This window comes from Protopterus annectens, chromosome 3.part0 (genome assembly GCF_019279795.1).
Source record: "Protopterus annectens isolate FY-2018-M chromosome 3.part0, PAN1.0, whole genome shotgun sequence".
In the NCBI taxonomy this organism is placed as follows: Eukaryota; Metazoa; Chordata; order Ceratodontiformes; family Protopteridae; genus Protopterus; species Protopterus annectens.
In genome coordinates this window covers 1104242182-1104268793 of record NC_056731.1, presented here as the reverse complement: position 1 = coordinate 1104268793, position 26612 = coordinate 1104242182, and the positions used below count along the sequence as shown (strand labels likewise).

Genomic DNA, 26612 nt, shown 5'->3' with positions numbered 1-26612 from the left:
GGCACCAGTCAGGCATATTGGGCATGGGCCCGGGCTGCAGAGAAACCAGGCAGATGAACTCAGTGCAGTCATAAAACTGACATTCACACCAGGCCCTAGGAAGAATCTCATTAAATTTTTTAAATTTGTTAATCAGAGTAGAGTGCTGATCTCATTGAAACATTTTCATGGTCATCCTGGGGTTTACAACAAAAGAATATGTTACATATAGACAGAAATACAATCATTCAACAAGTCAGCGAGTAAAAGTTATTTACAATATTTATATCATCTGCTGTTCTTTACGTATGTTATTTTTTCTGATATAAGAAACAATCCTATTAACATTGACCTGGCCAAACTTTTGACACAATTCCCCACTTAGGCATAGTAGAAAAACTAAATAAACTGGGAGTAAATCCCAATGTAACCTGCTGGATTGCTAACTGGCTTACAGATAGGATGCAGATAACCAAAATAGAGGATGTTATGTCCACAAAAAGACCAGTCACTAGTGGAGTCCCCCACAGTTCTGTGCTGGGACATCCCCTGTTTGGCATCTACTTTTCTGAAGTAAAAGTCAATACCCAAGGGCTCTGGCTAACTAAGTTTACAGATAACTAAGTTAGAATCAGTCACTGAATCCCCAAATAACTTAACCATCCTGTAAGAAGGTTTGTCTGAAATAAACAACAGGTGTCAAAATCATGGCCTGAACCTAAATGCCAAAAAATGTATTACTGTATCCTTTGGGAAGTTATGTACTCCAGGGAGCTACCACATTTACAATATGCCCCTAAGAGTTGACCCAGTTGTTTGGGATTTGGGAGCTTATGTGGACAGTGCCTTAACTTTTTACCAACATGTCTATTGTTGTAAGACAGTCATTCTATATTGCACAGCTTATAAACAAAGAGATTGTTTCTAGATCTAGGGATGTCATTGTCCCCCTTTACGTAGCCCTCACTAGTCCAATCATCTAATATAATGCCTCCTTTGACAGGTATCTGTCCAGACACATGCAACAACTAGAATGCCCACTGAGATGCCTTTCTAAAATGATAGAAGGTCTAAGCAACATGTCATACATGGACTAGCGCAAAGCCCTGAAACTGTACTGCTAAGAGGTGACCTGTATTTGGTATACAAGTCATCCTCCGACCCATTAAGAATGGATTTACTGCTTATCAGCAAGTCAGAAGGCATCAGAAATACTTGGTCTAGGGTTCTAAACCTCTTCTACAACATCAACATAATGGTTTGGACAGACAAGTATATTTTGCTGAGGATAACACTGCTGTGGAACAGACTACCTGTCCACAAAAAACAAAGTTTATCCCTTTCCATTTTCAAGTGCAACTTAGGTCTACAGATGGGAAATGGAAACAGGACTGCCTCCTGTATTATTAATGGACAGAGGCAGTTCTTAAATGCTTTATCCATGCATGAATTTCCTCAAATTATTTATAATATGATCCCAGTTATTCTCATTAGGATAATACATAATTACTGACCATGAGATAGGTAAGGCCAATCTGTAACAAAATGGGATAAGTTACTATGAGCCCAAAAAAGGGAACTGGCTAGGCTTAAAATGGCTAGTGAGGGCAGCTAGCCTAGTAACTACCTACGAACCTCTGCACAAGCACTGTAATCTTCCTTTCAGCTTTTGTGAAGGCTCCTAAGTACTATGGGTATTGCTTAACCAATTTGTGTGTGGGCACATAGTATACAGCTATTGCCTTTGTTTTATCTTCATTAATTTTGTATCCCGAAAAAGACTTGAAATTGTCTTAGAATGTTCCACAACACTGAAATGTCCTTATCTGGTTTTATCAGGTATAAAATACTATCATCTGCAAATAAAGCCATCCTTTCTTGATTACATACCAATTATATCCTTGAATTTCTGAGTCTCTTATTTTCTTTGTCAATGGTTCTAAATATAAGGCAAATAAGGGGGAAAGAGGACACACCGGTCTAGATGTTCTTCATCTCACATTGCTGCAGTCCTTACACTTGGGTAGTCCGCTGTCCTCGGTCGGCCCGAATATCAAAGTATAAGGCTGACGTCGGTCAAGGCGCATTTGACTGACATCAGGACGTCAGGGTACAAATGCGCATGACCGACGTCATATCCTCAGTCTTTTTTGCTGCATGGTCCGATGCAGAAGCAGCATTGCAAGTGCCGGTTGGCGTTCTGAGATTTTTCGATTTCGAAGTTTCAGACCGAGTTCAAAGTTGGCTAAGTACCCGTTGGGGAATATTTTAGTTTTTTCTTGCCTCAGTGATTTACCGGATGTCAGAAAAAGTCAATAATTGCATTTCTTATGGGAAACAAATACCGCATAGAGATTATCATACTTTGTGTATTCCTTGCTTAGGGCCTGAGCACGACGTTGTTGGCTGTCGCTCTTGTGCTAGATTTAATAAACGCACTATAAAGAGAAGGTTGGATTGTGCAAGGTTAGTCTTTGGGAAGCGGTGTAATTATAAAATGCCGTCGGATGCTCCGACGCCCGCTTCTTCGAAGAAGCGCAAGGACAAGGCAGTTAAGCCTAGGCTAGAAGAACCGTCTGTACCGGACGCCGGTTCTTTAGAGGTGTCGGTGGAGCCGGTGGCTCAGCCGGAGGTTTCTTTGGGTTCCCAGGGTGAGACCTTATTATTGCAAGATGTGGCCTCTCAGGAGGCATGTCAGGCTGAGGGGGCTTCTCAGGTTACTATACTCCCCTCCCTTCCTAGGGTGGCTAGGCCCTCTCCTTCTGTTTCAAAGGCTTCTCCCAGGGGCAGGCCAGGTTTGGCTTCAGTTGGTGTTACCCCTAGCTCTTCAGGTACTGTGCCCAAGAAGCATATGCTTAAAATGGCAGAAGATTTGATTACTTTAATTAGGGTTCTATGCCCTCCTGATAAGAGACCTAGGTTGGAGCCTGAGCTGGGGGTTTTGAGCAGGCTTCAGATGTTTCAGAGTCTTCGGCTGAAGACTTGCAGGAGTACTCTCCTTATTCTGATTCTGATGTGGATGATTCTACTCCTTCTGCTTCTCCTCCTGAGGATTTTTCTTTTCAGAAACTCTTCATTCCATGAGGGAGCATTTTAAGTGGGAAGGTCAGGACTTCTCTGATTCCAGGAAAAGGCTTAGGGAATTTTTGTTCTTACCCCAGCATAGGCCTTTGGCTATACCTCCTGTTTTGGATGTAGTAGAAGATGTTTTACAGAGGCTTCTCTTAATCCTGATTCTTTGCCTCCTGCTCCTGTTAAGCCGGATAGGTACTACAGGGTGCCTGAAGCTCATAAGTATCTTTTAAGAGTCCTAGGGCTGACCCAGAAACTGTTAGTCAGGGGCCTAAGGGTGTTAAGGCTTCTGTTGTTAAGAATCCGGTTCCTGCAGACAAAGAGGCTAGGGCCTTGGATAGATGGGGAAAGAAAGTTTATACTTCTTCCACTCTTGCTATGAGGGCTTTGAATTGCCAGTTTCACATGTTGAAATACCAGAACTATCTCCTTTCACAATTAAAGTCTAAGGTTGATGCTCTGGCAGTAGGTCTTGATTGTAAAGAGTTGCAAGATTTAGTGCATGTTTCTGAACAGGTGGGTAAGCATTCTTTGCAATGTGGTTTTGATGCTGTACAGGCCTCGTCTAGGGTGGCTGCCACTGGGTCAGTTCTTCGCAGGCACGCCTGGCTAAGGGATCAAAATTTGTCTGAACATGTTAAAACAAGGATTTTAGATGCTCCTTTACAATCTGACGTGTTGTTTGGTCCTCCTGTTGAGGCAGTTTTAAAGAAAATGGAAGACAAGGCTAAGTCTATGCAGACTGTTAAAGATTTTTTGCAGGTCCAGCCTCCAAAGTTTAGTAGAAATTGGCCTACTAAGGGGTGGACGTATCCTTCTTATGATTCCCAGTCTAGGGGTAGATCTAGACGTGGTAGGGGCAGAGCTCAGGGCTCTTTAAGGCCTAGAACAGGGAGTTCTCCTGCACAATCTTGGTGAGGGCAGGGGTCAGTCCTTTCGTAAACAGACCCAATGACCTACCTTTTCAGCTGCCAGAGCCTTCTCGTCTGGCAGCACCTTTGGGAGGAAGGTTGGCACTTTTCAAAGAAAATTGGAGTTTAATTACCCAAGACAGATGGGTATTGGATATCATACACCACGGTTACAGGTTTTATTTCCATACCTTGCCTCCTTTCAAAGGCATGCCAGACGTTCCTCCTCAACAAAGAATAGAGGCTCACAAGCAAGTTTCTCTGTTACTCCAAATAGGGGCCATACAGCCGGTCCCTATGCCAGAAGTGGGCCTAGGATTTTATTCTCGCCTGTTCCTAGTACCAAAGAAGGGGAACACGTGGAGACCAATTTTGGATTTATCTACCCTCAACACTTATCTGGACATTCCCAAGTTCAAAATGTTGACGTTACAGCAGCTTTTACCTCTGCTGGGCAAAGATCATTGGATGGTAACTTTGGATCTCAAGGAGGCTTACCTTCATGTTCCTATCAGACTAAGTTGCAGGAAGTATCTGCGTTTTCGAGCTGGGACTTCTCACTATCAGTTCTCTGCATTGCCCTTTGGCTTATCTACTGCACCCAGAGTATTCACGAAAGTTCTGGCTCCAGTGATAGCTTTCTTCAGGCTAAAAGGAATACAGATCTATCCTTATTTGGACGACTGCCTGATTCTGGCTCGAGGAAGGGAAGAACTTCTTCATCATTTGGAATATGTGATAGCAGTGCTAAGATGCCTGGGGTATTCTGTGAACGAAATAAAGTCCAGTCTAGTACCCTCTCAGGACATGTGCTTTCTGGGTGTGAGACTGAATACAGCATCCCAGATGGCCTTTTTAACCCCGGACAAACAAAAGAGTCTATCCCTTTACTTCCATCAGCTATCTCATCAGTCCGGGCTGACTGCAAGGACAGTCCTTCAAGCCTTAGGGTTCATGGCATCTTGTATTCTGGTGCTTCCCAATGCCAAACTGCATATGAGGAAGCTGCAATGGTATCTCAAAAATGTATGGACACAGCACTGCCAGGATCTGGACACTGTCATTCAGATAATACCTTGCATTCAAAAGGAATTTTTGTGGTGGGCTCAGGAATGTCACCTAAACAAGGGACTCTCTGTGACCCGGCCAGAGGCGAGTCAGATTTTAACGACAGATGCCTCAGACAAAGCTTGGGAGCTCATCTAAATGGAAAGTGGATACAAGACAAGTGGCCTGCCAGACTACAACATCTACATATCAACCTGAAGGAGATGTTAGCAGTCCAGTTTGCATTAATAGCTTTCAAGGATTTACTTCTTCCAGGGCAGGTGTTGATTCTAACAGACAACACAACTGTCATGTGGTACATCAACAAGCAAGGGGAACGATTCTTATCCTCTATGCAGGCAAGCAATGATTTTGTGGGAGACTGCTCTCAGTTTACAGCTCAATCTTCAGGCAAGGTTTCTGCCAGGAGCACAGAACTCCTTAGCAGATGTGTTGAGCAGGCAATTATGGATCCCCACGAGTGGAAATTGGATCCTCATGTATTTCAGAAATTGACAGTGTCATGGGGAACTCCAGACATAGATCTGTTCGCTTCTCCACTAAACCATCAGCTGCCAAAGTTTTGCACAAAAAGGTTTCATCCCACAGCTTGGAAAGTGGATGCTCTTTCTTTCAATTGGAGCAATCTTCATGTGTATGCCTTTCCTCCTCTGCCTCTCCTCCCAAAGGTACTTCTAAAGGTCAGACAGGACAAGCCAAGGATGATTTTAATAGCTCCAGATTGGCCTCGACAGCACTGGTACCCATTACTGAGAAGTCTGGTACGGAAGCCTCCATGGCCTTTGCCTTCGATTCCACACCTGTTGTCACAGGAGGACAGCCATTTGCTGAATGTCAAACTTCACGCTCTTCACCTAACAGCCTGGCATATTCTGTTTTGAACCATAGAGGGTCTCAACTTCCACAAGTTTTGAATGTGATTTTGGAAGCTAGAAGGCCTAGTACAAGGAAAGTGTACGCAGATAAATGGAAGAGATTTTTATTTTGGAGTGCAGCAAAAGATTTTGATGTTTCTGAGCCTAATTTGAGTGTGGCTCTTCAATATCTTACTGAGTTACTGGACAAAGGTTTGTCTTTCTCTTCTATTAAGGTTCATGCTGCAGCAATTTCGGCTCACTATGATTGTGTCCCACCATTGTTTTCTCATCCTTTGTTCAAGCAATTTCTTAGAGGGGCAAAGAATATAAGACCCCCACGAAGAGCTCCTACTCCTGCTTGGGATCTCAATTTTGTGTTGGAGAAACTCACTCTACAACCTTTTGAGCCTGCAGCTACTTCTGAGTTGAAATATTTATCATGGAAGACTGCTTTTTTGTTGGCAATTACCTCTGCAAGAAGGGTTTCTGAATTGCAGGCCCTTATGGCGGTTGAGCCTTTCTTGATTTTCCATAAGGATAGGGTATCATTACGTACTAATCCTTCCTTTATGCCTAAGGTGGTTTCTAGTGTGGCTTTAAACCAAACTATTCATTTGCCTACTTTTTATGCAAATCCCCAAAATAAAGGGGAAAAGATTTTGCACACTTTAGATGTACACAGGCAGTTGCGTTATTATTTGGACAGAACTAAAGGGTTCAGGCAGTCTCAGCAGTTGTTTGTTTCTTTTGCTTTGAGTTCTCAGGGCAAGCCTGTGTCAAAACAAACTATTTCTAAGTGGATTGGGTTTTGCATTGCTTTCTGTTATTCCCATCATGGCAAGGAGGTTCCAGCTGGGATTAGGCCTCATTCCACTAGGGCTACTGCCACTTCAACAGCTTTTGAGGGAGTGGCAACCAAGGATATTTTGGAGGCAGCTACTTGGAGTTCAGTGCATACTTTCTCTAGGCATTATCACCTGCCACGTTACTCTAAATCCAGGGCTGGTTTTGCCACTGCTGTTTTGCAGGGCATGTTGGCAGCTCCTGCTTCCTTGTAGTTAGCCATCCTCCCTTACCTCTGCTTTGGGATTCTACCCAAGTGTAAGGACTGCAGCAATGTGAGATGAAGAACATAGTACAGTTTTGTACCTACCATAAATGTAGATGTTCGAAGATCCACATTGCTGCAGTCCAATTTACCCTCCCTCCTTCCCCTCTGCAGTTAGAGGTGGTTGTGTGGGTTGGGTTGTACATTTTGTGTATATTGTATATATTGTACATATAGTTAGTGCAAGGGTGGTTGGTTGGTTGTTTGCTGTCTTTTGGTTTTGACCTTTATTTTTAGGGTCTTCTGACATCTGGGGCAAGAAAAGACTGAGGATATGACGTCGGCCATGCGCATTTGTACCCTGACGTCCTGATGTCAGTCAAATGCGCCTTGACCGACGTCAGCCTTATACTTTGATATTCGGGCCGACCGAGGACAGCGGACTACCCAAGTGTAAGGACTGCAGCAATGTGGATCTTCGAACATCTACATTTATGGTAGGTACAAAACTGTACTTTTCTCTGCTCAAACAGAACTTATCAGAGAGGACCCCCCCCCCACTTTAATTTTCTCCTCCGATCCCTCATATATTCTCCTAATCAACCTTATATTTTTTCAGGAAATGCAAATGCTTCCATTGCCCTGCTCATAAAGTCCAAGCTTACTCTGTCAAATGCTTTTGCTGCATCAAGACTCACCAACAACAATGGTATTTTCTTACATTCTGCTTCCCTCTGGATCCTCAGTGTTCTATTAGTGTTGTCAAATGTTTGCCTCCCCTCCAAAACACCACACTGATCCATATCTATCAATCTTGGCATAACTTTTGCCATTCTTTTAGTCATTATAGACATGAACGCCTTATTATCATGGTTTAGTACTGAAATAGGCCTATGAGAAGCTGGATCTGATGGATCCTAACCCTCTTTAGGTATTACAGCTACCACTGCTTTCTTCTAGGATGGTGGTACTTCTCTTCCTCTTAAGATATTGTTAAATAAAACCTTCCAGATCTTTCAGTTTTTTAACTCCTAGCTTCCAAACTTCCACAGGAATGCCATCCATTCCTGGGGACTTTCCTGTAGATTGGTTATACATCACACTTTTTTATCTCATCTCCTCCTATCCTGTTAGCAACCGAGCCTCATCTACCTCTAACCTTGGCATATTTAATTCTTCCATAAACATTTCCATTTGTATCTTTTCTTGATTTTCATATTTCTCTACATTATAAGAGACTCGTAGAATTTCCAAAATATTTCTAATACCTCTACAGTATCTTTTGTTATCTTCTTTGTTACAGCCTCTGTAAGCCTGGCAACAGACTTTTCTACTTCCTGTTGACTTGAGTTGTTGTGCTAAAAGTTTTTGTGCTCTAGTATTATTATCAAAAAACAGTTGCTCAACAGCAATCTTTCTAAGCTCGTGCATACTATCGAGGTAATCCCTTATTTTCTGCCTAGCATTTTGGAGTTGATCCTCTTCTTGTTCTGGGATTCCCCCCTATTCTGCAATACTTTCACATTTGTCAGTCCCTCTAAATAATTCTTGATACTTCTTAACATTAGCTCCCTTTCTTTTATTTCCACCTTATTTTAAACTCCACCTTAACTTTATCCCACTTCCTACACACTGATCCATATCTAGCAATTTTTGGCATCACCTTTGTCATTCTTTTAGCCATTACAGCCATAAACACTTCACAATCACGGTTTAGAACTGAAATGTGCCTATATGAAGCTGGATCTGATAGGTTGTTACCATTTTTAGGTATTAAAGCCACTACCATTTTCTTCCCGGATGTTGGTGCTTTTCCTCCTTTTAAAGTACTGTTAAAACCTAGCAGATCTTTATCACTTTCTTCCCTCCTAGCTTCCAAACCTCCACAGGAATACCACCTATTTCTGGACAATTTCCTGTACACTGGCTATACATCACCATTTTTATCTCCTTTCCTCCTATCCTAACAGTTAGTAATATAACCTCCTCTACCTCTAACCATGGCATATTTAATTATTCTACAAACGGTTCCTTTTGTTCTTTTTCTTGATTTTCACATTTTTCTGCTTTATACAGATTCTTTTTTAAATTTCTGAAATATTTTTAATACCTCTACAGGATCTCCAGTTATTTTCCTTGTTACAGGTTCCCTAAGCTTGGCAACGGCCCTTTCTACTTTGTGTTGCCTGCCATTGTGCTAAATGTTTTGTCCTTTGGAGTTGCTATCAAAAAAGTTGCTTAGCATCAGAATGATGCATATTATCGAGGTAGGCCCTTATCTTCTCTTTAGCACTCTGCAATTGTGCCTCTTCTTGTTCTGTAAGATTCCCCCATTCTCCAAACTTTAAACTGTCAGTTCCTCTGAATAGTTCTTGTCACTTAACCATATCATTTTTTTCTTTTATTTCACCCCTACTTTTAAACTCCACTTCAATTTTGTCCCAATCCCTACCTAGATTTTCTGAAGAAAATTTCAGTCTTCCCTAATAACTCCTGAATAATATCCAGTACTCAGTCCTTAAATTCCTCTCTTTTTAACAGACAGGTGGCAAATCACCAGTGTCTTAAGTTTTATTTCATTACCCTGCATTTTTAATTTAATCATTATTGGTGCATGATCTGAAATAATTATTGGATGCATATCAAAACTTTCAATTAAATGCACATGTTCCTGTGAAATATAATTTTTGTCTAGCCTCGCCCAGATTTTATACATTGGGGAATAATATGTAAATTCTCTCTCAACTTCTACTACTGAATTCACATCTTACATACCAAATAACTTCATAAACTCCATCAAAAATCTACCCTCTTTTGTTGTATTTTCCTTTCTAGGCCCCCCCAGAGACACTCTCACTAATGCAAATCAAATTGCAGTCTACAACTATAAGTAATATTCCCTGCTGAAAGCTGATTATTTCTCCCAGAATTTTCATAAGCTCCACTGTAGCAGTTTTAGGTTGAATATAAATAGAGGCTAGAGTAATCCTCCTCCCTTGCCCATACCCCCTTAGTACTTACAAATGTACCATTACTATTTTATTTCCTCCTCTATCACTATTGGAGCGACTCTCACAATTAAGTACTTCCTTTTTCCTTTGTCTTAGATATTCTGCTGAATAACCATCCTGAAATACTATCGTTACCAAATTCACATGCTCAGTTCTTCCAAATCTGTCTCCTGTAGTATAGCTATTTGCACTCTGCATTTTTAATATACTTCAGTACACTTTCTTTTTTGTATATATCTGTGAGACAATTCACATTTAAAGATAATATGGAAAGTGCTGTCATTATGCTCTGAGCAAGAACTTTAGCAAAGGATAGGGAAATGAAAAGTAAAACTCAAGGCACAAGGGACGAAACTATGCACAAATAAGACAATGGTAATGGCAAGAAATTGGGGAAATCCGAAGAAGCTGAGAACTGAGATAGAAAGGAAGACACCGGAACAGGTATCTGTGAGGGGTGGTTGAGAAAAAGGGAAGTCTGAATGAAGAGGTCAAAGTTAGAATCAGAGGGGCTGCATCCAACTGGCATAGAGGCTCAGGTGTAGTGAATAACAGAAGAATGCCGAAGAAGCTAAAAAGTAAGGTGCACAAGACAGTGGTGAGACCAGTACTACTGTAGGGTACAGAAACCTGGGCAATAAAGGCAGAGCAGATGGGGAAGACAGAGGTGATGGAAATGAAGTGCCTGAGAAGAGTGGTAGGATGTACACTGTGGGACAGATGAATAAATAAGGACATAAGAGCAGAAGCCAAAGTAGCTCCAATTGCATCAAACAGAACAGATTATATTGGCTAAGACATGTACAGAAAAGCAGAAGACAATCTGGTGAAGACAGGAAGAAGGGAAGAGGAAATGTGGACATCCAGGCAAGAGGTGGATGGACTGTGTGAGAGAAGATCTGCAACAGTCAGGCATAAGTGTTGAAGGCAGGAATGTGGCACTGAATTGAGAAAGATAGTGATAGTTAACATGATACCCAGACTTCATGTAGAAAATGGGGGTTGATGATGATGCTGTCATTATGACAAGAAGTTATTTCCACCTGTTGTATATAACAGTGTTTTTTAAAGTGGCTAGTTACAGCTTTTGTGTTACATTCATAAACTAATGTTTGGCTGGTTGATATTTTTTACAGTTGTTTCTTGTCATATCCATCTGAACCTATGTCACATCTTGCAAGATTTTTTGTTTTAATGAAAACCCGCAAACAGAAACACACACACAACCTATTCACTTAATGCTAATACACAAAACTACGTACATCTTCAAACAATGAAGTTTAACTTTAATATGAACAATTGTTCTAGATTGACAGCCACAATCACAAGCTTAAATTAACCTATAATGAAGGCTACCCATGCTAAGATGCATAGTATAGCCTGTCCTTCTACTTAAACTAAGTGCTGTTTTTGTCTTATCTTTACTCTTCTCCCAGATGTAGACAACTTGAATGCTTTCAGAAAACATTAACCCCTAGCCAATGAAAGACAGAAATATTCAGTTTTTATTGTGACCTTATCAGACAGTCTCCATAGGAACATGAGAACCAGATACGCAGTTGCCTTAGTGCCTACACTTCTTAAAACTGAAGAAAGAAAAAAATAGAGGAGTCTGTTTACTTCAGTATCCCTATTACACAAGAAAAATAACTGAAAAAGCTTTACTTTACTGCATGCAACACATGTCATGTATTACAAAAATACTGTTAGAACATTTTGGTTTACTTATAGTTAACACCTTCCTTCTTCTTCCCCTCTCCTTAATGTTCTTCCAAACATTAATGACATGAAGTAGGGCATATGCTTTGGAGTCCCCTATAAGTTTAACAACGACAAAAAAGTCCAATACTTCTAGGTTTTCTTGTTCCGTCATATTTCACAATTGTAACTGTTGTAACTGTTGCTTTGTAATTCCACGTTTATTCATCAATTTCTGAGTTGCTAGTTTTCTTCCTGTTGATCTCCATCTCCCATATCCTGTCTCCGGTTCATTTCCAACATGCTCCTGGTTCTTCTAGTCAACTTTTTTTTGCCTCTTGAGGATTTTCCTTTGAAACACTGGAAACAGTTTCACTGGCATAGTCCCTCTATGGGCTTTATCATCAGAAGAATAAAAAGCAGAATCACCTTCTGTTTGATAGCTCACTTTTTGTTGGTCAAACTTTTGCATTTCCTCCTTAGCATGTTCTACATCAAAAATTATTTTGACCCTCCAGGAAAAAAAAAATTCTGAAAATAGCTGGGTATATCAATATGAATTTTGTCCCTGCTTCTTGACTTTCCTTGATTACTGGAATTAATTTACTCCTCTTCTGCCTGGTGTACAGTAAATAATCATTTTCTACAAATACTCTACTGTCTCCATCTTTTAGTACTTTGTCCTTCTGCCACAGTTTTATCAGAATCAACTCTTTCTGCTGGTAGGATTGCATCTTTACTATTAAAATACAGGGCCACTTTCTCATGGCCCTAGATTTGAAGCATACACCCGATGTGCACTTTCAATTAACAACTCCTGCTGTGGAATACTAACTCAGTTGCTTATTTATGCTTTCATAAAATTAATACGGTCTGTTCCTTCCAGTTTATCTGGTACAGAAGAATCTCAGGTTTTCCCTACATGCTCTGTCCTCTAACTCTAACACTTTTTTAAATATCTTTTTGAGCAGTCTCATACTCCACCAGCCTTTTCTTCATTTCATCCTCTGATTTTAACAGTTCTATCAGCCCATCTGTTTATCTGTTTAAAGCTTCTTCCATTTCCAGCCTTTTGTTATTTGATTTTACATATTTCTTCAGTGTTTCATTTATTTTAATGAGCTATGAGCATATTTGACTTATTTTTTCCACTAGATTACTGGAGGTCATGTCTTGCAACAAAGCTGGAACTTGAACTGCTTTTTGTTGAACAGCTGCAGGATTCTTCCCAGCCAATGTTTTCACTTCAACTTGTGTGACTGATTTCCTTTCAGGTTCTCTGAATTTGTTTTTGCTGGATCCAGGCAGTGCACTTACTAGCCAGTTACTGACATTTACCCAAAAAGACAAATTCACTGGCTCTTTTTTTCTGAGTTTCTGTTTTCACACTGGGAGAGCTGAAATTAAGCTGCTAATGATGACCACAGCTATCTTGGAAGCTTGGGCAAGACCAGGATAACGCCAAATGGGACAGGATGATTTGAGCACCAAAAGGGAAATTGGCAATGTTTAAAATGGCCCTCAATGGCAGCTAGCCTAGTGCTTACCTATGATCATGCGTATACCTTTAGTTCTACAGCTTACTGCTGTATACTAAATATTAAGTGAAATTCTTTTTTGCTCATCTTTGAAACCCTAGATTCAACAATATAAATCCTTATTTTGGGTGCTAAACCTGAAAATATTCCATTTGGATCAGCATTCTATTCTGGTTAAGAAAATGAAAATAAAATAACATGCATTAGTGATTGCTACATAAGAAAAAAAAAATACTCCTTCCAATAGCACTGTGAAATCATGCAACCATCATGATTCATGTCTGAAACTGCACCACAGGAAAACAAATTAAGTCTTACTGATCTAACCTGGTAGAAAGAAGATGAAAGCATTCTACTCGTAGCTATGAAAATAAGATGGGCACATAAGTACACGTAAATTATACACTTTCTGTGTACTTATTATTCAGAAGCATAAAAAAAGAGCATGTCTGTTAAAAATCAAGATTTTTTACTTAAAAATTATGAGGCGCTACTGCAGCGTTTGTGAAGTAAAAATTCATACTTGTGATTTCTGCTCTACAAATGAAGCCTCTTGTTGCTAAATATGTGAGTTCTGCTTACCTTTGTGAACAGGACTGTTTAAAGTGTAACATGCATCTGAATTACTAAAGTGACTTTTCTATTGCCTCTTAAATTAAGGCCATACTGTGCAAGTCAGCTTCAAGCAAAGCCCAACATCTGTATCTCAACATGCCTTCTAAGGAAAATGCACATCAAAACAATTGCAAACAATTTATCTGAAAAACAGAGCAAAAAAAAAAAGACTTTCAAGTAGAAATATGAATTGCAAATACAACATTTAGGACCAACAAAAGTGGTGTACAGTGCAAGGCTAGTCAAATTTACCTTGAGCAGGGCTGGGATGAGTTCCGAGACTGAGAGGCACTCCATTTAACAGTGGAACAGCAGTGGAACGTGCAGGCTGGTAAGAAACATTTCCTGTAGTTTCTGGAATGAACAAATTACCTACAGCAGGAGACAAAAAGAAATAAAAATGGCTACTAGTGGCATTCACATTTCTAAATATGTAAGTGGAAAACTCGAAGGACTTTATATACTTTCAACAAATCAAAACAAAAAGGACTTGCTGGTAAAAATTATTATTTTCTCATTAAAAGATCTGGCTATTTCTGTGTTATGTGCCATTTGTACATAGCACCAATGCAAGGTAAGCTGTGATTTAGCTATACACTGTATCTACATTTTTTGCATCTTTAGAACCAAGATAGAGAGTTCATAGCAGCAAGGCATATTTGTCAAGTAGTACTCCATTTACAATATTTTGTTTTAAGAATAAACAACTATTCTTTTTTGCTTTTTATAGTTATATTCTTGTTTTAGCGAATGTTTCTTTTTTTTCTCTTCTACACTGCTATGCTGATTCATTAAATATCATATATGAATACTAAAATAAGCATCGCTGACTACACACCTCAGTGGACATCTTGGTAAAGTATTAAGTACTAAACAACAGAATTCAGTTGTAGTTTCAATAATGTCATTATATATAAAATTGTTACTTAAAAATGTGGCAGTTTTCGATTAGAAATCTAATGAAGAAAGGAAGACAAATTAGAACAGAAACTAAAAGTAGATAAAACATCACTGAATTTAAGAAAGACGAACAACACCCCCCCCAAAGAAAATTAACAACAATGCTTCTAAATTACAATGCAAAGAAAAACAAATCAATATCTGTGAAAAAAAAAAGCCTTCTGATAAAACTGCATTCATAGCCTTCACATTTTGATAACTGTTGAAGGAGAAATACTTGCATTTCAGTACTCAATAAAATACAGCTATGTACTGTACTGGATTGGACACACTAAATTGGCCCTAGGCGTGAGTGTGTGCGTGTGCCTTCTGTGGAAGGTTGGGCACAGGGCTGGCAACTCGTCACCATAAAACTCCACTGCCAATCATGAGCGGACGGTGATCCGCTGTGGCAACCCCTAATGGGGAAAAGCCGAAAGAAGAAGAAGAAGAAGGTACTCCCCTAACAGTAGAAGAGTGAAAACATCTTTATTACATTATTACATATGACATAGGTAAATATACATTTACATAAATGAAAACAAACCATATTGACATAATTTTAATTGCAAACATTATACATCACAAACCACATTGATATAATTTTAGTTGCAAATATTATACATCACTTATAATCTATCCAGTCATTGCCAATCAAACATTACAAAGCTCATTCAAATCCTGCCTTCTTTTAAACCTTATTCCTCATCTGCATGTATTATTCCCATGATTCTAATTTTTTCGGTGTAAATTGTTCCTACCCTTTTCTAAAGATTCCAATTCCAGCTGTTTTATCTATCTTACTATAGTCATTACTTGTAGGACAGTTGGCTTTGATTTTCATTTCCATTTTCTAGTAATTGCTTTTTTTTGGCAGCCACCATAATTAGCCTCAACAAGGCCTTACTATGTCTAGCAATTCTAATTTTGTATAATAGCTCAAAAAATAATTTCCTTAGTTATACCGATTTGCTCACCCAGTATCGCTGACAAGAGTAATCTGTAGGGAATCTTTAAACTCTGACAACTCATTACACTCCCAGAAAATATGTTCCCAGTTACCTCTTTCTTCTTCATCACACCACCAACATTTGCTGTTTACCTGAGGAAAATTTCTTTGGAGTCTACTTGGGGTATAAAAATACCTATGTAAACACTTCCAAGCAAAGATTCTAAATCTTCTAGACTTTGTTGCATATTTGGGAGACATAAATATATCCTCCCATTGTTTCTTTGTGAACTGCTTATCCAGTCTCTCTTCCTAAGCCTTTCTAACCTCCTCTGATTGACTCATAGTTATAGTGCAATATTTTATATGCACTACTAATTATTCCTTTAACAGCAGCTTCTGTTCTAGGTTCTACTAAAAACTCTACCAGTGCTCATCTTTCACATAGGATCCCCCCATTTCTTTCTCTTTGCCTATACTCTAACATCAATCCCTGACAAGGGAAGGCAATCTCTAGCCTGCAGTCCAAACAAATTCTTGGCCTCTTCCCACTCTATTACCCTTTCCTCTCTAAGTATTTGCTCCTAATACCTTGGTTCTTTTAAGACGGATATATCCTTGTCTTTATATGTTTTCATGGTTTACTATCAAAAGATGGAACAGAGAATTTTCACAGACAGAAACTTGAAACATGAATGTTCGGATTTCCATCTTACTGAACATCGCCGTGTTCGAAAGTTTATATCAGCGAATGCACAGTGCATTCATTAATATACACTCGAAGTACTGTACAGAGATCACGGATCCAGTGTGGTTTGGGAAATTCATCCCTTCCCTCACTGTAGTGCGATCTCGAAGTTGGAATATATAGTTAGCAGTGGGTGTGGGTGGCAGAGCCCACCACAGGGGGGGCGCAGGGGGCTTCCCACCTGCAAAAATGTGATGTTAGGTATAGGATTTCCTATACCTGAGCTCCTATACACACATCATGTAATCTGTTCGGCAACAACGTAGAATCTGCTGAATTTGTTCAGCTGATTCAACATTGTGCCGTGTTCTACATTTTGAGTTTGTTTTTTTTTCCATGTGTAGAACATAAATAATTTTTCATTTCGACGTTTTAATAGTAAACCGTTTTCATATATACAGTTTACCTCCATGTGGCAATAATTATAGCAATATTTAAAAAAAATACAAGGTTAAGCCCGGGGTGATAACGAGTTAGCTTCTATCACTGAGGACTGTATTATTCAGTCTCCAATGTCAGTGCTTCTCTCAGATCATGTAGACAAACTTCTCAGAAAAGCAACTTAATATTAGGAAAGAACACTAGAAATCGACTCCACCATGATCCACTAAGACAATATATGATCTTATAAATGTCTTTATCCATGAGTGGCAAATTGAGAACTTGTTCATTCAGAAAATCACCGTCATGGTGGTGTACATCAGACAACAATCACATACAGTTAGCTGCAAGCTCCTTGCAAGAGTAAGTCAGACAATCTGAGACCATAATCATGGAGCATTTTATTAATTCATCAAACCATTAAGCCTCTATCTCTACTAACAGATAAATCAAGCTACACTGCCTTAGTAATGTATCTAGGCATAATATGGCTGTAAAAAAATGCACTTATCAAAACTCCCCTTTATCTGTGCACTAGGACATTTCTCACCACAATGCTATGGAGATCAACAGCACACTGAAAATAGCTTTAAAAAGGTTTTTAGTAACCACTCAAAACACAGCAGTAAAAAATTGCACCAGGGTAAAATCAAGTTAAAAATGGATGGGAGAAGTGATCTAGACTCTGAAGGAAAAGCTAAAGCATGCATCTTCTGTTATAGTGACTACCTCACACAATTCATGCAGCTAAAAGTATCAAAACAAAGAAAATCCAAGCAAATGAATGGTAAATTACCAAAACAGCCAAAATTGTAACTTACCTAAAATAAAATGACAAAATAAATCAATGAAAATGACTACTTTCACTGAAAATTACATTATGGAGCTGTGCCCTGCACCCCGTGCTTAATATAAGTGACTACAATGTCAATGAACTTCATGAAAAAGGAGACAACCCTGTTGTAGTGGCCTTGAAGTAATGCAAAAAAACAAAACAAAAAAAACACCTAAACCTCCAACATAGTTTGCTACAGGTTCTAAAGACAACTACCATGACAAAAGTTGAATGACTCACTATCATTTATGCTACTATACCACCATAAAACAATGCATTATCAAAGTTCACTTGTGTAAGTTAACGTATCATAACAGTAGATTCTTGAATGATCACTAATGCAATGGCCTTAGTTTTACAGGTTATACCCTGCTAAGGATATATAGGCCGCAGTAGTGCAGCGGTTAGCTTTGTTGCCTCACAGCAAGAGGTTTTCCAGTTCCATTCCTGGCTGAAGCGTCTTCTGTGTGGAGTCTGCATGTCCTCCCCGCGGTCGAGTGACATTGAAGACATGCAGCTAGGTGCATGCGTGAATGGGTGTGCCTTCTTTGAAGGTTGGGCTGGCACCTCGGCACTGTAAAAATCCACTACCAATCATTAGCGGACTGGAGTTCCACTGTGGCGACCCCTAACTGGGAAAAGCTGAAAGACATTAGTTTTTTATCCTGCTAAGGATATAATAGCTGACCAGCTTCCAGAGTTTTAGGGCACCTTTCATGTGCTCAAACCATTAGTCAGCTTGAGCTGAGCAGACTAAAAAGGTTTGGGTGCCAAGACCTTCAGAGCTTTCATACCAACTGAAAGAGGGAGGCTAAAGTCATGACAAACACAATGTCAGTAAAATAAAAAAGGTTCCTCTTCCTGGCAACAAAAACATACCAAAATAAGGGAGGTGGAGGGAGAGGTTACTGTAGCAGTGATTATTCAAATATGTAGTCTTATGGTAAGTTTACTTACATAACTACACTATATTCATCGCATGGATCAATGATGCAGTAGCTTTAGCTATACGGGTAAATTACCATAGCTTAAACTGACTAGATGGAGGAGCCCCGGTAGAAAAGTCCTAGCAGAGCATGTCCTAGGCCTAGAAAAAAAGAATACAGTTTATAGTACTCTGTAGTACTCTGTAAAAGTAGGCACAGAGGACCAGGTTACAAACTCTACAATATTTCTAGAATTCAACCCTTTCCAAAAAGCCACAAGACCTTAGTAGAATGAACTTTGACCCTGCCTGGAAATGCCTTGTGATTAGTTTAACAAAAGGTAACATAATTAGCCAACCACTTACAGTCTGTTTTGACACAACTTATCCTTTTTCCTTACCTTCTCAAAAAATGAGGAAATGGTCAGAGTTCTTGACAGATTCTGTTCTCTGAAGATAGTACCCCAGTTGTTCTGTGGACATCCAATCTACGGAGTATCGTTTCTCCCTCAGTTTTAGGTTCTGGGAAAGAAGACAGGGAAATGGATAGTCTGGCTCAGAGTAAACGTGTATACCACTTTAGGCATACATGAAGGATTAGTTCTCAAGGAAACTCTACATTTGTGGAGAACGAGATAGGGACAGACCATAAAAGCTTGCAACTCATCTCTTCCTGAACAGGTCAGTGCAATGAGTAACAGTTTTCCATATTAGGAACCTCAAGTCGACCAACTGATAAGCTGGTTCAAATACAAGCAAGAATTAGTTTTTCTGATACAAAATTAAGATCCCACGGAGTAAGAAACACGTTTTTTTTAGGTGGCTTGGTATGCAACACCCATTTTAAAAACATTTTCACATGAGATTGCATTGAAAGAAAGGGATGCACAGGCAGACATGATGAGATGGTCAACAAATTAACCCCAATGGAAGTGTAAGAGGACAATAATTTGCAAAAAATGGTGAACCACAGAAACAGTAGCACTGAATGAGTACTGGTGTCTTTCTTGGCACCAACTAGAATTTTTTTTTCTATTTAGTAATATATGTTTTTCTAGTAGCACCTTCTTTAATAGTTGTCTCACATCCTTAGAAAAAGGGTGCCTAAAATGACTAAGATTCTATCACCTAGACAGTTAGTTGCAGTTGTTTGGGATCAGTATGTATCAAACACCTCTTGTCTTATGTGAGCAGGTCCAGTCTGTGAGTAAGCTTGTGGTAATTTCCCCTGGATGTATCCAAAAAAAGGGAGAACAATTGCTGCCTGGGCCAGAACAAAGTCACCACATGGATCTTTGGAAAGTCCTTCTGAATTTTCAGAATAACCCTGAATATTAGGGGAAAGGGTGGCATTTAACAAGAACATTCCTGTCCAAGGAAAAGAAAAAGCATCTGTCTTCTAGGTCTTCCTGCATTGAGTCCAAGAACACATTTTGCCAACTCATTGCTGTAATGGAGGCAAGTTTCCACAGCCCTCATTTGCCTACTATGAAACCTTGAGCAACTCACTTAATCAGGCAGTGTTCAAGTTTACATAGTAGGGGGCAGCTGGGAATTTGGGTTAGCTCCTTAGTGGTGCCCTGGACTGCACGCCTAGTAACTACATATGACTCCATGAACTTAAAACATCTATTTGAGGTGTTCCCAACAGCTGGATCAATTCCTGGAAAACCCAATTCAGTTTCCATTCTTCAGGGTCTGTCCTGGTTCTGCTCAGCTTGTATGCCATACAGTTTTGCTCTGCTGATATGCAAGATGACTGTAGAATGAGACTATGCTGAAAAACTATATCCCAGGCTAGCATGGCTAGTTTGCACAGAGGCTAAGATCTGTTTTCCCCATTTATGTACCACATCACTGTGGTATTGCCTGTAAACACCTGTAGATGCCCTAGGGACTACATAACATAAGTAGCAGAGCGAGAGAGAGAGCTTAGAGCATTTTTAAGTGCCAACATTTCTTTTATGTTTGTATATTTTGGTCTGTCTTTTCTGTGCCAAAGATCTTGAACTTTTAACCCCATACATACTGCGCTCAAAGGCAGCTGTTGTTACAGACTGTCTTGGGACTGGAAGGGAGAATGGGAGATCTGGATTCTGATAAAAAGTGGTCTCTCCTTCAAAAAATCCCTCGTCACAAACCCCAAAACTGGAATCTGGAATGTCAGGGGATGTTGATGCTGGGACCACACAGACTTCAAGTACCATTGCATTTTTCTCATGGGGAGTCTTGCAAGAGGGATCCTGAGAATTACAGAAGTCACGGGATCCTGAGAAATTTCCTGGCTGAGACAGAAGTCTATGAAGAAAAACTCAGGAATAGATCCAGATACAGATCTGTTTTTTTTTTTTTTTTCTGGTGGTAGAAAAGCTCTTTGAACTGAGGTATCTAAGAAACACTCAAGGAAAACAATTCTGTGAGAGGGAGTTAAACAATTTTTGCATGTTCTCCTGGAACCCCATTCTGTGTAGATCCCTCCCCCAAGTGAGTCTCCTGACACTTTGACAAAAAAAAATAAAAACTCTGCGAAGATAACCAAGTCATCTCAATAGTAGACTATTGCAGGAGATGGACACTTTCTGAATACCCTCTGAGAAGTTGCTAGACCAAAGGGTAATGCAGAAAACTGATAATGTGATCCAGAAGACCTTAAGAAATGCCTAAAATCTGGATCTACATGAATCTGATGATACACATCTTTTACATCTAAAGTCATTAAAAAACTCAAATGGGGAATAAGCAGTAACAAGTTATGAAGGGATAACATTTTGAACTTGAGCACTACCGCAAATTGGTTCAGAAAAAAAGACCCAGATCTGGTCTCCAAGAAACTTCTTTCTTTGGCACCAGAAACATTCTTGAATAGAACTCTTCTCCTAACTGAGGAGGTAGGAGAGTTTGTATCACCCCCCTCAGAGAGCATATGCTGAATGACAGGAGGGAAAAGAAGAGTTTGGTCTGGAAGTTGAAAGGGGAATCCCATGAAAAAGAGGCAGTGACTCTCACTGCTGGCAGAATCTATCTGTTCTCAAAGAGAGAAACGGAGGTTCAGACTTTCGGGAACATTTAAGTATTTACCAGAGTGGGAAGGGGGAGGGTAGTCTTGAAAACAGTCATTCAGATTTATTAGACCCACTTTTGCCAGGGCAAAATTTTCCTAGGGATATATACTCATACTTATTAGACTGTCTTTGCTTGAGGGGGGGGGGGGGTCCTGCTTTCTTTTTGGGAACCTTTCTGACACTGCTTTTTAAACATTTGTTTGCAGCAGGTGATCACTTATTTTATTTATTTATGTTTGAAAAAATGGAGTAGAGGTGGTATTAAACCTCTTGGCAAACTTACAGAAGGAAGGCTGAACCATCTTGACAGATTCCCTGGATTATATTACCTCTTTCATCACATTTGAAGGACCTCTGCAGTGAAGTTTTCAAAAAACTAACTCCCTATCCAATGGATAATTCAATATTTCAGATTTAACATCTTCTGGAAGGTTTTGAGTATGCAATCAATCAAATTTCATCATGATAGTTCCAGAGGCAGCAGCCCTAGAAGTGGCATAGCATGACATGCACATTTCAGACAGTGGACAGCTTCTTGAAACACTGAAGCAATTAGATTACTAACATGCCAAACTATTCCTCATGTTCTCAAAAGAGGCAAATATAAACTTTAACATATGAGCTTCACAGCCGAGAACTCTAAAAATAAGTGTTGCAGAAGAATATACTTTTTCCTTCAAATCTATCAAAAGCTTTCCCATTTTTGTCGGAGGGGGATTGGTATTAATCAGCTGGGATCACTAAGGCATTAGCTGCTGGTTCTGATCTGGGATGAGTGTATAAAAAGTTATAAGACTGAGGAAAGTAGAGTTGTGTACACTTACCATAAATGTAGATGTTCGAGTGTATTCACTGTTGCAGTCATTACATTTGGGTAATCTGCTGGCAGGTTGCCCTCAGTTGGCCTCATTAACAAAGTCTTGGGTCCTGCGTCAGTTGCTGTCCCTTCTTCCATGACGTCAGGCCGTCAGGGGTATAAAACATGCAGCCGACGCCATTACATCCGTTTTTCTTGCCCCAGATGTCAGGTGCCCCCCAAATGGGGAGCAAATAAAATTAAAAACACAATAAATATACCTCCAATCCCAAAAGCAAATACACCAAAAGGACTTTTAAGCATAGTAAAAGAAAGTAGAGGTATAGCCAGAGAAAAATAGGGGGCTGGAGGGAGGGTAACTAGGACTGCAACAGTGAATACACTCAAACATCTACATTTATGGTAAGTGTACACAACTGTACTATGTTCTTCGTGTTTCATTGTTGCAGTCATTACATTTGGGTAGATTCCCAAAGCTATGGTTGGGTGGAGGGAATTATACAGCATTAGGACCGGCTATAAGGTCCTGCAGGACAGCAGTGGCAAAGCCAGCTCTGGATTTAGAGAAAAGTGGTAAATGGTAATGTTTGGTGAACGTATGAACTGAGCTCCAGGTAGCAGCTTCTAGAATGTCCCTGGTAGGAACTCCTCTGAGAAAGTCTGTTGAAGTAGATGCAGCCCTGGTGGAATGGGATCTGATCTCCTGGGGAATAGTTTTTCCATGGTGCATATAGCAGAAATGAATACAATGGCTTATCAATTTGGAAATGGTTTGCTTTGAAATAGCCTTTCCCTCTGCCCCTGCAGCAAATGCCACCAGTAGTTGTTCAGATTTTCTTAGAGATTTTGTCCTTTTTAAGTAAAATCTAAGTTGTCTGTGTACATCCAATGAATGCAGAATCCGCTCCCCCTTGTTCTGTGGATTGGGAAAGAAAGTTGGCAAATGAATGGTCTGATTAAGAGCCACACTGGATACCACCTTAGACATGAAGGATGGATTGGTTCTGAGAGACACCCTGTCCGCATGAAAAATTATGAAAGGCACCACTGCCATAAGAGCCTGTAATATGGAAATCCTTCTAACTGAAGTGACTGCTAAAAGCAAAGCTGTTTTCCAGGAGAGAAATTTTAAGTCTGCAGTAACAGCTGGCTCGAAAGGAGGGAGAGTGAGCTTCTCCAATACAAAATTGAGGTCCCAGGCAGGGGTTTGAGCTCTCCTGGGTGGTCTTAAGTTTTTGGCCCCTCTAAGATACTGCTTTAGCAGAAGATGAGAGAAGAGGGGAGGTTCTGTGTTGTAATGAGCTGAAATGGCTGAGACATGGATTTTTATGGAAGAAAAGGACAGGCCCTTGTGAAGCTTCTCAGTTAAGTATTGTAAAATCTGAGGAATGTTGGGCACTGCAGTGCTTACCCCTTGAGAGTGATTCCAGGTACAGAATCTTTTCCATTTGTCAGCATAAGATTTTTTAGTACTAGGCCTTCTCGCCTCCAAAATGACATACATCACAGGTTTGTTGAGGGATGCCAAGGGTGAATTTAGGTGATTAGCCACACTGCAAGATTCAAAGTTTGGAGCAGAGTGTGCAGAATTTGGTTGTTCTGCTGAGACAGTAAGTAAGGTGTCTGAGGCAGGTGCCATGGTGGAAGGTGTGACACATTGCGCAGGAGTGGGTACCAGTGTTGCCGAGGCCAGTCTGGAGCAATCAAAATAATTTTTGGTTTGTCCTGTTTGACTTTTAGTAGAACTTTGGAGAGCAGAGGCAGAAAGGCATAGACTGATAGGTTTTTCCAGCTGAAGGATAGAGCATCCACTTTCCAGGCTTTTTGTGATGAATTCTTGTGCAAAATTTGTCCAACTGATAGTTCTGGGGTGAGGCAAAAAGATCTATGTCTGGACTCCCCCATTTGCGTGTCAACATGTTGAAAATCCATGGTTTCAGTTTCCATTCGTGTGGGTCTATGAGACTTCTGCTTAGTTCGTCTGCCAGAGTATTCAGCTTTCCTGGCAGGAATTGAGCTTGTAGTTGTACTTGATAGGTCAAGGCCGTGTTCCACAATGCCATGGCTAGTCTGCAAAGGGGGTTGGAGTGTGTACCCCCCTGCTTGTTTATGTACCACATAACCATGGTGTTGTCTGTCTTTATCATTAATTGTCCTGGATGAAGGTAGTCCTTGAAGGCTGTCAGTGCATTCTGTACAGCTAGCATTTCTTTTTGATTGGTATGAAGGTGCATTTGATTTGAGCTCCATTTGCCCTGAATACACTTCCCTGCCAGATGTGCCCACCAAGCATAGTCTGATACATCTGTAGTTAGGGTTTGGGTGGCAGGGGGTGGTGTGAATGGCAGTCCCTTGTTTTGGTGGCAGGCCTCTGCCCACCACAGGAACTCTAGTTGCAGGCAAGGTATGACAGGAATCATCGTTTCCAGCCTGTGACAATGCTGACTCCATAGACTTTTTAAGTACCACTGAAGTTTCCTCATATGCAGTCTTGCATATGGAATAAGAAGAATGCAGGAGGCCATGAATCCCAAGGCTTGCAGTATTTGCCTTGCAGAAAGCAGGGTTTTTGTGGCCAGCTGTGTGAAGTAAGTCACCAACTGAATTTGTTTCTCTGGCGCAAGGAAAGCCATCTGGGCAGTTGCATTCAAGCTTGCACCCAAGAATGTAATTTTTTGAGAGGGTACCAGTTGTGATTTCTTTTCGTTTATAGTGTACCCTAGACAAGTTAGAACCCTTTTTACAAATGCCAGATGGTTTAGAAGAGTGTCCTCGTTTTCTGCCTGAATTAGACAATCGTCCAGGTATGGATATATTTGAATATTTCTTTGCCTGCAAAATGCAATTACTGGAGCCAGACACTTTGTAAAGACCCTGGGCGCAGTAGATAAGCCAAAGGGCAGTGAAAAGAACTGGTAATGCAAGTAGCCTGCTTTGAAGCGGAGGTATCTTCTGCAAGATTCCCTGACTGGGATATGCAGGCAAGCCTCTTTTAAATTTAGAGTTGCCAACCAGGCATCTTTGCCTAGCATAGGAAGTAGCTGGTGAAGAGTCAGCATCTTGAATTTTGGAATGTTCAGAAAGGTGTTTGGAGTGGATAAATCCAGAACTGGAAGCCATGATTTGTCTTTTCTGGGTACCAGGAAAAGTCTGGAATAGAAACCTTGTCCCTTTTCCTCTTCTAGTACTGGTTGGATAAGCCCCAATGCTCATGAGGGAAAGAACTTGTTTCTGGGCCTCTGCCCACTGATTTGGGGGCAGGTCAGGCCACCCGTTTGGAATTGGCAACATGTGGAAATGAAATCTGTATCCCTGGGATACTATATTTAAGACCCATTTGTCCTGGGTTATAAGTTGCCAGTTTCTTGCATGAAGAGCCAGTTTCCCCCCACCAAAGGGGCAGCTAAAAGGTAAGTGCTTGGTAAGTGTAAAGGGAAGTCATTGAGACTGCTTACCATAGGGCGGTGTCTTGTTGTTTCCAGATTTGGAAGCAGAGGCACCCCACTGTTTTGTTCTGAAAGTCCCTTGTGACTGAAACCTGGAGCCTTCGGAATGTCTGGGTTTGACTTGAGTGGCTCTCGAAGTAACTGGAAAGGACCAGTTCTTAGTAGGCCAGTGCCTACTAAATCTTGGAGGTTGCACTTGTAAGAAATATTTCACAGTTTGCACAGATTTAGCTTTACCTTCCATCTTTTTAAAAATGTCTTCAGCCTTATTACCAAAGAGACGGTCTTGTTGTAAAGGAGCATCCAACAATTTTGCTTTAACATGATCAGGGAGATTTTGCTCTTTGAGCCAAGCATGCCTTCTTAGCACAGACCTAGGTACAGCAGCCCTGCAAGAGGCCTCCAAAGAATCAGAACCACATTGCAAAGTATGCTTTCCAACTTGTTCAGTTGAATGCAATAAATCTTGTAAATCTTTATTTTCCACACAGTCAGAAATTAACATAATTTTCGGTTTTAGCAGTCCCATGATATGCTGTTGATATTTTAGCATATGAAATTGACAGTTTAAAGCCCTGATTGCCAAGGTTGCAGAACTGTAAACCTTCTTACCCCATCTATCCAGCGCCCTGGAATCTCTATCAGAAGGGGTAGGATTTTTAGCAGTAGAAGCCTTAATACCCTTGGGACCCTGAGAAATGGTTTCAGGCTCT

At 40.3% G+C, this 26612-nt stretch overlaps 1 protein-coding gene across 4 annotated transcripts in view; it reads right to left on the bottom strand.

The window, feature by feature from the left end:
- The window catches only part of RIPK1 (receptor interacting serine/threonine kinase 1), a 1251693-nt gene that overhangs the window by 213149 nt on the left and 1011932 nt on the right, over window positions 1-26612 (bottom strand). For all 4 annotated transcript variants that reach the window (XM_044065340.1, XM_044065337.1, XM_044065339.1 and 1 more), the window contains one exon: window positions 14050-14169. In XM_044065340.1, coding sequence (XP_043921275.1) covers window positions 14050-14169 — 120 coding nt within the window. The remainder of the gene's footprint in view (window positions 1-14049; window positions 14170-26612) is intronic.